Below are 13,233 nucleotides of genomic sequence, written 5' to 3'. Positions count from 1 at the left end.
TATGCATGCCAGGGCTTGATTTGACATTGTTCCTGCCAAGGTTTCTTCCAATGACCACCTTCACATTTACCCATGCAGTTCTGGCTACAGAAATACTACAAAGATCTTTATCATGTGGTCTCAGGGCATATGGCTCAGTAAGCTCACAAAGAACCTCAGGGTATGAACCAGACAGCTTCTCAAATCCCTTCCAACTTTTCTATGAAAAGCCTGCATTTCTGCTGTACCTTGAAGGATGGACAGGATGTAGACAGAATAACTATGGAAGAAAAACATTCCAAGGGAGGTCATCATATTCATAATAATGATTTTTTTAATAGAGAATAAGATAAAGGATAAAAAAAAACAGATGAAAGGATTTTTAGCAAAATGTAAACAGTAGAAAAAGAATGAGGGAATGAATAAATGATTACCTAACCAAAATTCTCAATGAAGATCGAAAGGATCTAGCTGTGGCATCTCTTGCCAAGAGAGAGTATGTGCTTGAGAGCTGTGTAAAAACAGAGTGGCTCCTCAGTTTACCAGGTAGATGTTTACTGGACCGCTGACTCCACCTTTCCAACACGTTTTAGGACACCCAGAGTGCCAACCTGTAGTAACAGTGGAACCCAGCTGAACAGAAAATTCAAAACCATTCCTCTGTACAATGATGGGGTTCACTGGCCTGGCTCAAGGTCAATATTTCAAAAAGGGGTCAAGTATATTAAGAAGGAGCTTTTCTAGCAGTAAGATCATAGGGTCAATTACTGAAATCTGCGAGAGACAGAAATAAGAGGGATGGAAACTGAGGAAGAAGTATACACCAATAATGAACAGTATGGCTCCAAATGAAAGCAAAAAGGAGCCTATTTATTTCTCTAGCACATTCTATGAAACACTAAACAGAAGTTAAAGTGGATTAGACTTTAAGGAGTAAGTGGAAGATGTATCAAAATTTAAGTTGAAGAACTTCTCACATTGTAAAGGGGATTGATGCAGTTATATCTGAGGTGCTCTATTCATCCTATTTATTTGTAATTGTTTTAAGATAAGGAAGTAAGAAAGGTAAAACAAAGGGTAGCTGGAGAGATGAGCTTAGATAAACTGGCTCTATATTCATTAAGAAAAGATTAATAGTAAAGGCATTAAGATACATGATAAATTTGAAGAAAGTGGACAAGATAAACAATATAAAGGTTTTCGGTCTGTGATAAACACAAGAGAGAAGTATTAACTGGATCAACAGAAAAGGCCAGCCTAGAGAGATTTTTAACACATCAAGAGTAAAATTAAATAGATACTCAAGGAGAACCATAGGAAGTCATAGAAGTGAGACCTAAGAAAGAAGTGAATGAGATTTTTGGTTCTACATTTAGAAGCCATCATTAAGAAAATCATACCCACTGAGCACACTTGAGTTTACAACCACAGCAGGAGAAAGCAATAATCACTTTATATAGTATGGTTTAGCAGAAGAGATTGGCCTTTAGTTGCAGACAGAGATAGAAAATACAGCTCTATTGCACTACCACTTTCCAGGCTTATCACTGTAGCAAGTTAAAGCTCTCTCAATCTCTGTTTCATCTGATAACAACAGCAATATCTATACCTTATAAGATTGCTGCATTGGAGGTAATGTACATAAAGTGCTTAGAACAGCACTAGGTAGGTACTGATGTTAATATAATAATAATCATTAATATTGTTAGTTTTATAAATATTATGTAGCAATGAAGTCAGTCAAAAATTAATTGGACATCTACTACATGCCAGAGTTGTAGTAGGTGCTAGAAGACATAGAAGACAAACTATAGACATTTTTTTGAAATGAGAAAAACAGAAAATCTAGGACACATAATATAAACATTAGAAGATACTTCAATAGCATTTTGGATTTTTTTATTTTTTCTTGCTGAGATTGAAGATTTGAAAATCAGTAATATGGCCAGCTTTTACTACAAATACCATATGAACACTAACTACAAATACTGACAATACCAGCAACATAATGCTTGTTAAGCTAAAGGGAAAATTAGCATATATGCAAAAAAGATTGTTATTTTGGCCACTAATGAGACAAGGGAAAGTCTAGGTCGGAACTGCCAGGAGGAATCTATAACCCAGAGGCCCATCCAAACCATAGGTATTCCTTGGCTCTAAGAACAAAATACTGGCATGACAGTTTGTATAAAATATGCCTTACATACACCAATTCCTGTGATGCAAAATGAAGAGTGACCAAAAACACAAGACCTAAAGAACACATGGCTTCAGAGGGCCAATGTACCCAAGTGAAAGCAAAGCTCAAAATACAAGAGGTATCTGCTCAGAGGATTTAAAAAGATGAATTAAAAATAAAAGCTCTTATTTAATAATATAACTAAATATAAAAATCTCAAATTAACAATTAAAATTTTTTCCATTTACCTGATTGCTTAGAATTTCTTTCTTTCCACTGAATATTTTTGCATTTGATCTGGTTTTGTCTCTCTTTTCGGAGTCGTTCTAATCTTTGAGCTTGAAAAGAAATATTATAACTATAAGTTTGTCAATGAAAGTTTACTATAAACAAAGACATAATTAACTACCTTTATATGAATAAAGATGTTTTATATTGCACATGTAGGGAAAAAGTCATAAAATTTTAAAGGTGGCACCCCTGAAAAGCAAATACCAACAAAAACATGAAAATATTCTTGATTTATAATTGAAATTAGAGGATATAAAACATTAATAGAGATCATAAAGATAGTATTAACATGGAAGAGAATAATAAAATGTGAAAACTTCTGTGATTAATATGACATTTCATTATATAAATCATTAATAACGGTCTTAAAGGAATTTTAATGCACAAATGAACTGAAGTGAATATTACATTACAGGAATAAAATTACTGTTATGAATTACTCTACCCGTTTCAAAAATTAAAGATAAATGAACTCAGACTAGACTATTAAAGTTTTAAATATAAAATCCTTTATCTAAAAATCATGAAAATTATAAAATGTCAAAGCTATATAAATTAGCATAGCTTTCCTTCAGTGGGCTCAAACAGTTTATAGGTAGTAAAATAAATGATTTGTATCTTCGTAGCATTAGTCAAATCTTAAAAAGAATAATTTTTCTTATACAAAATTTTAAGATATGCTGAAAGGATTAAAAAGTACATTCTTTGGTCACTAGGACACTCCACAATTGTAATTATTGCATCTAAGTGCTATCTTAAGAAATTCCAACAAAAGCATCACCTAAAATCATGCATTTGTGAGATTATATTACCACTGGCTGATCAACCTTCAAAAATCAGTGAACCAAAAAAAAAAAAATCAGTGAACCAATCTTTTATTAAAGAAATATTGTTCAGCATATATTAACAACTACTGCATAGGAAAACCACAATGGAAAAGAAAGTCATAATTGATGTTATTTCTCGAGTTAGCTTCAACTTCCTATCCTGGAACAATGCTAACAAAAAATAAGTAAATTTCTCTTTCAACCTCTTGCAAGGTAGGATAACATACACGCCTGCCTTAGCATTGTGGTAGGGAAATACTGAAACTAGTCTTGCCATAAATGTAAACTGTGCCAGCAAAAGCATTTTGACAATGTCACTATATCTAACCAAATTCCATTGAAGGAAAATACATTCAATTGCAATTAATAAATGTGAAGGGTACAGCCAAAGTAATACAATCAGAAAGCTCTCAATTTAGCAGCATTCTCCTTCTGAAATCCATTTAACCTGTCATATAAGATACCACCTCAATAACTTGCAAAGGAAGTCAGTTTCAGCTAGAGAACTGAGAATCAATGGTTCTAAATTATATTCAAACCTTCACTCAAATCCTATTTTGATAAAAGTTCTTTGAGCTACTGGGAAATGCTATTAATTATTTTCATCATGAGAGCAAATTATTCTTTGGAGATGTCACAGAATGCTGAATTCCGAACCAAAACCTTAACATGCCTTGCACTGTATATTGTATCCTGCAGTACTTCTTTAAGTACATTTTACATTTTGACCACGAAAATAAACATGTAAATATTTTCTATGATCTACGACATCTCCTACCATTACTTTTCCTGGGAGTTAGCAGGTTACTCCTACTGATTAGTGGAGATTATATTTTCTGATTACCTAATAAAAATCATCTCCTAGAACACCCTGTCATATCAGAACTACATTATAGATTCTAAATAACTTATCTAAGTAAAGGCCTTGGTTCATCACATTCCCCTTGAAAGATTTCCAAAACACATAAGCTGGAAAATAGGCATTGATAAGTTTTTAAAAGCTAATGATTGAATATGTATGTACCAAAGAATAGCATTTTCAAGCCACAAAGATCAAAGGGTAGAGACCAATTTAAGAAAATAAAGATAATATATCAAAAACAGGGGGATTGCTATTAAAATCAGCCCTAACAAATATTCAGCTATTTACCTCCAATCCTCCCCCCACCCTCCCACAATCCCTCCAAGGCCAAAAAATGGCTCCAGCAGCATCATTCCTTGGCTAGTCAGCTCTCTGTATTAAAGGTTCTTTATTATGTCAACCTGAAACCGGCTACCAGGTAGTCTACCCACTGGGACTAATGTTGCTCTATGAAAATACTCAAAACAAGTCTACTTCTCTTTCTACGTGAGGACTTTTTAGAAACAGAACATCCAACATGCCTCTGATAGCCACCTTTTTTTATCTATTCAGTTTCTACTTCCTTTAATAACGTCATTCCAGAGGCACTCTCCATTCAGTCACAGAAATGGGAGTTGTTTAGACTCACTGTAATACATGCATGTTCCAATTAATAGACACTTTCCCCATTAAACCTATTCCAACAATATGCATTATTCTGTAAGATTATTGACTGATTTAAAGTTCAGAAGACATGACTAAAAGGCAATGTTTACCTGTATTTGAGCGTCTTCTAATACCAAAGTCCCAACTTGAGGTAATATCGACTGACTGGGCATATACATAGCCCTGAGTCTCACCATTGCTTCCCTGAATTTCTGACCCACTGTCTCCAGGCATTGAAGGAGGATGAATCTTCTCTAGGTCAACATCATGATCAATGAGAACCATTTCACACATTCCTGTGTCATCACTGGTCACATGTGACTGTCGGATATGAGCTAGAATGATAGTTGGATTGTCCAAGAAGGCCATCCTTTCTGTGGGCCAATTTCCTTAAAAGGCTATTTTCTCCTCTTCATATTGTTTCACGTGCTCACCTCCCTAGAAACATGATGTACACAGCAATATTTAAGAATAAAAAAGAAGATGACTGAATCATTTTTCAAACAAATTCAATGTGGTACAATGCTACCTTGAAAATCAACATTTATCCCTGTACCTAGGAGCTTACAAGGATTAAGCCTAAGCTGAAAGGAAATCCTTATAAACACTAGGGGCTACAGCTCTAGTCAATGAGGGTGGCTTCCTCTTTTGCAAAACAAATTAACAGTGACTCCTTAGACCACTCAAAGCACATAATTACTGTTAAAACAATAAATTTTCCTTTCTTTCTCCTTCATTCCAATGCAGTCTCCTCATTACTCTATAAGGTCACAGGGGAACAAGTCGTATTTTCCTCAAATTATGTGTGAAAGTATGAAACTGTCCTTTCTTTTGTTTACTTTTTTTTTTTAAGATTTTATTTATTTATTCATGAGAGACACACAAAGACAGAGAGAGGCAGACACACAGGCAGAGGGAGAAGCAGGCTCCATGCACCGGGAGCCCGACGTGGGATTCGATCCCGGGTCTCCAGGATCACACCCTGGGCCAAAGGCAGGCGCCAAACCGCTGCGCAACCCAGGGATCCCCAGGCATTCCTTTTGTTAACATTTCATCTTTGTCTTTGTCATATGGTTGTGAGGCAACTAAAAGAACACAGACAATACTTTGAGTTACTAGGAATTAAAAAAAAAAAAAAAAGAACCACCAAAGTAATTTTGTTCAATAAACACATTTTCCTTTCTTCTGGTTTAACAGAGTATTGTGCTTTTATTTTATTTTATTTTTGGGAGAGAGGGAGGGATAAAGGAGGGGCAGAGGGAGAGACAGAATCCCAAGGAAGCTGCACACAAAGCACAGAACCTGACATGGAGCTCAATCTCACAACCCTGAAACCATGACCTGAGCAGAAATCACACTTAACTGACTGAGCCGTCCAGTCGCCCCAGTATTGTGCTTTTATTTATTTATTTATTTTTAATTTTTATTTATTTATGATAGTCACAGAGAGAGAGAGAGAGAGAGGCAGAGACACAGGCAGAGGGAGAAGCAGGCTCCATGCACCGGGAGCCCGACATGGGATTCGATCCTGGGTCTCCAGGATCACGCCCTGGGCCAAAGGCAGGCGCCAAACCGCTGCGCCACCCAGGGATCCCAGTATTGTGCTTTTAAAATAAACTTTACTAATCAAACTTCTCTGCTACCAAATTAATTTCTTACTTTAGAAATCTCATTGTAAGAACTGCTTCCTGAATCTTGTTGAAACTAAAATGATGTATATTCTGGGAATAAAATGGTACCTCCTTAGTTAAATGGGAATACTCAACAAAGAAAACATGGTAGTCTCTTCTCATCTGTGGTTTCATTTTCTGCAGTTTGTTGTTACTCATGGTCAACTGCAGTCCAACAGCAGATGATCCTCCTTCTGATGTACCCTGACAGTCAAAAGTAGCCTAATGCAATGTCACAATTCCTAGGTCATTCACCTTACTTTTGACTCATCACATAGGCATTTTATCATTTCACATCATCACAAGAAGGCTGAGCACAGTACATTAAGATATTCTGAGGAGGGAAACCACAGTCACATAATTCAGTATAGTTGTAATTGTTCTGTTTTATTATCGCTATTAATATCTTACTGTGTCTAATTCGAAAATTAAACTTTATCATAGGTATGTATGTGCAGGAAAAACAATAGTACATATAGGATTTGGTACCATCGATGATTTCAGGCATCACTGTGGTTCCTGGAAAGCACCCCCTGCAAATGATCGGGGACTACTGTATTAGAGGACACTGGTTAAGAGAAAGAACTGCAGGCAGAACTGGGTTCAAATCGTGCCCCTACCACTAGCTGGCTATGTGATCTTGGTCAAAACAACCTTAACTTATTTGAGCCTATTTTCTTTCTTCATTAATAAAATGGGGACTCCAGGAATGAGAAGATGTATAAGAGATAATGCAGGGAAAGTGCTCAAAAGAGCACCAGGCACATAATTATTAGCTGCTTTTAATAATAACAATGATGATGGTAAAAAATAATAACTTCGGCTTTCAATTCTTGTTTAAAATAATCCTAAAATATATCAATATTCATCCTTCTTTAGTAAGTGCACAGCACATAAAATAAATGTGTGGTTCCTTTCTGAAAGAGGACTCTGCAGGTCACCAGGGTCAACTTCTTCCTCCTCCTCCAAAATCATTATGAGATGCAAGGAACATGAAAACTGGATTGAATATGTTCCCAGAACAGTCCTAGAGGTATTTATTTTTAGAAAGGCCTACAACACCAGATTTTCTTGTTATTTGTCTCTTCTAAAAATGAAATATGGGGGAAATCCAGTTAATAAAGCATTATAACCAACAAAGGTTTTAAAAACTTTTGTCTAGTAACATTCTAATGACATCACTCGGTAGATCTTAAAGATACCAAGATTAAGAGAAAGTATAATTAATCAAATTAATTACACTAATCTTCATTTTTTTCCTTCAAATATATTTACTGAGTAGTTATTTTACACAGAGGCTAATGGGAAATGCCAAGGAAAGGTATCTCTGAATCAAAAAGTTTATACCCTAACACAGTCCTAGTGTATTTAATATAATGAGATTCCTCCAAGTCTCAGAAATGTTAATGTCAGCCTACCATTTTCAGTGTATTAATCAGAAAAACATTACAGAATTAAAGAGGAGCATTTAAATTTCACTTGTAAAAATAAGAATTACTTATAAAATCATAAAGAGATGTATTCAATCATGGATTTACTTATAAATGAGAGCATTTGTTTTCTAACAAAATCATAGCATCACAGATGGCCAAAACTGCAAACATCCTCATAGCAATCACAGTAAGTGTCTCTCCCACGAGAGTAAGGCAACTAGTCGCTAGCAGAGGGGCAGGTACTTTCAATTTCATATTGAATAGTTTTCTCTTGTGAAAAACAAGGGCTTCAATGAGAAGCTACACATTTAATGGGTGTTCTAGCACCAACAAGTCAAATGGCAAAGGGCAAAGAAATAAAAGTATACTTAAGTACACTCAACAGAATGTGCATGTGTTTGTTTGTTTGTTTGTTTGTTTGTTTGTTTGTTTGTTTGTTTTCCGGAAAATGGATCTGCTCCATCACCTCTTAGGAAGTAAAGAGTCATTGGAAAATACTTCTGAGAGCACACAGCAAGTCTCTAACTTTATCCTTGTGGGACAGAGGCCCCAAAATACCCCAAAAAAGAACAGATATCTTCTTTATTGGTATACTACGACTTCATACAATTTGGAATCTGTATCACTCACTCAACAAATACTATTCAATACTGATTCTGATAGGGAATTTCAAGAAGTCTGCCCTAGGAAATAAGCCCTCACCTCCCATGACATGTACTTGAAGATTCAGACTATAAGTTCCACAAGGACAGGAGCCACATTGCCACATCCCTTCTGGCAACAAAGGATCTTATACATGGCAGAAATTCAGTAAGGGTTGCTGTCTGTCTTCCAAAGATTATACAATTTTGTTGTAGAGATAAGTCATCTATGAGCATGTCATGTGTAGTGTGATTATAAAGAAAGGATTGCTTTTTTTCTATTAATACAGATATAAGAGCTTGTCTTCACTAATGCCTTTCAAAACTGTCACCTTGGGACACTATCAACTTATCCTAACACTACTTTTAGAACCAAAAGAATATGTTTTAAATCACTTTAAGAGCAGCAAACTACCATTTGAAGGTAGATTTGATTTCTAAGACAAAGATATTCCAAACACAGATGAAAACAAGTTATTTTCTCTGATCAGTTGTGCAAAAATCAAAGATTTTCAAAACCTAATGTTGGCAGGGTTCAGAGAAATAAGCCCTCTCATGCACTGTAAAAAGGAATGAAAATTGAGACTTTTTAGAGGGTAATATATCATCTATCAAAGTGTAATGAGTACCTTTTGGGCAAACCCACTTGTAGGATTTGCCTTTAAGAGATAACTATGCAAAAATATTTATCTCAGGATTGTTACACTGAAAATCTAAAAGTAACCTAAACATTCACGCCTGAGTATGTCATTACACACGCATGTAACAGAATACTACACAGTCATTAGAAACTGGTAGAAAACGGATAAACAAATTGTGGTATATATATATATATATATATATATATATATATATATACACAATAGGATAGTCTTCAGCCTTTAAAAGGAAGAAAATTCTGGCACATGCTACAACATGGATGAACCTTGACGAGATTATACTCAAAGAAGTAAGTCACAAAAAGACAAATACTGTATGATTCCACTTATATGAGGCACCTAGAGTCATCAAATTCATAGAGACAGAAAGTAGAATGGAGAGTGCCAGGGGCTGGAGGGAGAGGGGGATGGGGAATATTTATAAGATATGTTTAAGTTTGGAAAGATGAAAAAGTTCTGGAGACTGGCGGTCTCCAGCTGCACAACAGTATAAATAACAGTGTAAATATACTTCATGCCACTGACCTACATTCTTAAAAATGGTTAAAATGGTCAATTTTATTACATGTATATTACCACAATTTTTTAAATTTAAATTTTAAAATGTCTAGGAAATGCCACATTAAACAAAATAAGTTTTCTTGCTATTTAATTAGACTTCTCAAAGCTTTTCAACTACTAATGAAGGGGTACCTGGGTGGCTCAGTCAGTTGGGTGTCTGCCTTCGGCTCAGGTCATGATTTCAGGGTCCTGGGATGGAGCCTCACATTGGGCTCCCTGCTCAGTGGGGAATCCCTCATCTCTGCTCATGCTCTCTCTCATTCTGCTCACTCCCTCTGCTCTGCTCACTCTCTCTCAAATAAATAAATAAAATCATTTAAAAAAAAAAAAGATAAAACTACTCACGTATATTGTGAATCTACAAGAGTGGAGACTCTCATAATGCAATATATCCCAAATCTGAAACTTATCTGATCCTTAAAGATTTTTTCCTCCAGGAACACTAAAATATATCAATGCATAAGAGATTCACAGAACCTAGTTTAGAAATGCTGCTTTACATTTTTACAAATACTGTTTATTTTGGGGTCTTGAATATCTTCCCTGGATGTTACCAATTCTTGACTTGAAGATAACTGGTCCTTTTTATATGCCTTTCGGCTGCTGGATAAACAATTTCAGCCTCCAGGAGGTCTGTTCCCCTAAGATCACCTATTTTCATGGATTCTTCCACTTTTTAACTTCAGATTCCTCAAAGCATACAGATTTATTTTACAAAAATGAAAGCAGAGGGACAACCACACAGAGTAAGAAGACATAAGATATCCCAAAGTGACTCAGCCCGTTTTTAATGTACTGGGTGGATCTCCTTTTATACTTCATTCATTCATTCAACAAACATTTATTAAGTTCCTATGATGTGCTAAGTTTTGTTCCAGGTGCAATGTGGATGCTTTTACCACTGCACAGAACCATTTGTGTGCATTAATGACCATGTAACTTGATGTGTTAACTTGGAACATGCCCTACACAGGGAAGTAAACTTTTAGTATGTTCTAATGCTATCAAGCCTTAATACAAGCATATTTTATTTTATTTTTTTATTTTTATTTTTTATTTATGATAGTCACACAGAGAGAGAGAGAGAGAGGCAGAGACACAGGCAGAGGGAGAAGCAGGCTCCATGCACCGGGAGCCCAATGTGGGATTCGATCCCAGGTCTCCAGGATCGTGCCCTGGGCTAAAGGCAGGTGCCAAACTGCTGCGCCACCCAGGGATCCCCTACAAGCATATTTTAAATAACTTTATTCACATATACTCTCCAAACCGTTCACAATGGCTTACAGGAAAACATAAGATACAACAGAGTAAAAAAGTAGATGATGGGAAGCCCGGGTGGCTCAGCAGTTTAGCATCGCCTTCAGCCCAGGGTGTGATTCTGGAGACCTGGGATCGAGTACCACGTCAGGCTCCCTGCATGGAGCCTGCTTCTCCCTCTGCCTGTGTCTCTGCCTCTCTCTCTCTCTGTGTCTCTCGTGAATAAATAAATAAAATCTTTAAAAAAAAAAAAAGTAGATGAAAAATGTGGCAAACGGTAATCTGTATGAATGTTATATTGTACATTTCCCACAGGAAACTTCTGAGGAAGCAAAAAGCAATTATAATAACTAACCTTTATTTATTACAAAAGCTACCCTTGCTCTTTCTTAGATGGACTAATTTGTATAATTTTCAAAATAACCCTATGAGATACTGTTTTCATCCCCATTTTACAGATGAGAAAATGAAGGCAAATCAAAATCTGCCCAAAGCCCGACAGCTAATAAGTCCAAGAATCTTAAGCATTATATAGCCTTCCAAAACAAAAAGGAATAAAGAATTACAACAGTAGTAATAAATGACATTTTTAAAGATCCTGTTGTTGAGTTCTTTGAGTTCTGAGGCCTGAGAGAAATTTCTGTCATGGGTCTTTGTGGAAAATATAATACAGTAAATATGTTATTCAGTAGACTAGACCCTTAGGCTCCCCTTAACTCCTATAACTGTGATTTATACAATAGGAAGAAATAAGCAGTGCATATAATGGTTGTTCAAAAATAAAAGTTATGAAATTTTATACAAGAAAGAAACTTCAAGGATCACCTACTTGTTGACCTGAAACCACAGAGGGAAAAGCTGGATGTAAGTATCTTGTATCTTTTTATTTTTATTTATTTATTTTAAAAACTTAGAAAAAAAATTTTTTAAAGATCTTATTTATTTATTCATGAGAGACACAGAGAGAGAGAAAGAGACATAGGCTCCACGTAGGGAGCCCGATGTGGGACTCAATCCCAGGTCTCCGGGATCATGACCTGAGCCAAAGGCAGACACTTAACCGCTAAGCCACCCAGGCATCCCTATCTTGAATCTTTTTAAAACTCCTAGAGATTCATGCAACTTCAGTTACCAAGTCCATACCCGAAATACTCTGTTTCTTTAAATTATGCTGCATGAGCAAATGAACCTTCCCTATACTCCTTCACTCCCTAAGGACCTGAGATAGGTATTAAAATGACTTAAAATGCTCACACCCAGCCAATGATTAAAAGGAAATTCCCTTTCCAAGACTTTCAAAGCACTCTATACACCTACTTCCCTCTGCCAGACAGACTTCAAGCCCCCTCACCTGCAATCTGTGAAAAGTTATCTGAATAAGCAACAGCCTGAGGCTTCTCCAAGGTCTGCAAACTCCCAATCAAAAATTACTGCTGCCCCATCAATGTGTCATATAAATGCTGGCATGTTAATTGTGTATTTATAAGATTGTTAATGGTTAGTTAATTTACCTCCCACACTATTATTGTACTTGAAATGATTTAACGTCTGCTGAGGGAGTTAACAACATGTAACAGCAGATGCGAGATTTTTTTTACCTTTTCTCACTGTACCCCGACTTCACGCTATTAGCATTAACTTCAAGTTAAACCTGATTCCTATACAGAATTCCTTAAGAGTATTATAGAAGCATTCACATTTATTCTGCACAGCAAGAAATAACCACAATTTAGAAAAATAAAAGCCTTTTTATTATATACAGCTTTTCATTTATAAAAACCAACAGACCTTTTCATGAACATACTTTGATCTAGTAAAGTTCAGTTCATACCTCCTAGAATTTGAAAATTATTGAAATGACCATTAAAATAAAACGTACTTTATTGCTTTTAAATCTCTTTTTCTAACTCTAACTCTAAATTAAATCTTCATTTATTTTTTAGAACAGCAAAAATTAAGTTTTTGTTTCTTTTGAGAATTAAAATCTCCATGTAAATAGGCCTAATTTCATTAAACAGTTAAGCAGTGAGACTCCAGAGCTGGAGAGTTTAATTTTTCCTCTTAGCAAAGTACTTGCTAGACTCAAGGCAACAGGAAAAAAAAAACAAAAAAAAAACTTGTATCTTCTTTTAAATAATATGGGGACTCATTCACTAAACATCATTGAGGGCTAGGTACTGGGAATCCTACAAAAACTACTATGAACATTGGCCTGCACCTTCCAGAGGC

The 13,233-nt window shown here is 35.7% G+C and overlaps 1 protein-coding gene across 15 annotated transcripts in view; it reads right to left on the bottom strand.

Moving 5' to 3' along the window:
- The window catches only part of MAPKAP1 (MAPK associated protein 1), a 253,255-nt gene that overhangs the window by 218,007 nt on the left and 22,015 nt on the right, over nucleotides 1-13,233 (bottom strand). For 13 of the 15 annotated variants that reach the window (XR_007413273.1, XM_049115024.1, XM_049115026.1 and 10 more), the window contains 2 exons: nucleotides 4,894-5,221; nucleotides 2,407-2,496 (listed from right to left, as the gene is read on the bottom strand). Coding sequence is in view for 13 of the 15 variants with exons in the window: in XM_049115024.1 (XP_048970981.1) it covers nucleotides 2,407-2,496; nucleotides 4,894-5,152 (349 nt within the window). In the remaining 2 variants the exon portion in view is untranslated. The remainder of the gene's footprint in view (nucleotides 1-2,406; nucleotides 2,497-4,893; nucleotides 5,222-13,233) is intronic. The other 2 variants (XM_049115025.1, XM_049115028.1) reach the window with 2 other exon arrangements.

This window comes from Canis lupus, chromosome 9 (genome assembly GCF_003254725.2).
Source record: "Canis lupus dingo isolate Sandy chromosome 9, ASM325472v2, whole genome shotgun sequence".
NCBI classification, from domain to species: domain Eukaryota; kingdom Metazoa; phylum Chordata; class Mammalia; order Carnivora; family Canidae; genus Canis; species Canis lupus.
Note: the sequence above shows the minus strand (reverse complement) of the source record. Positions and strands in the feature narration are given on the sequence as shown.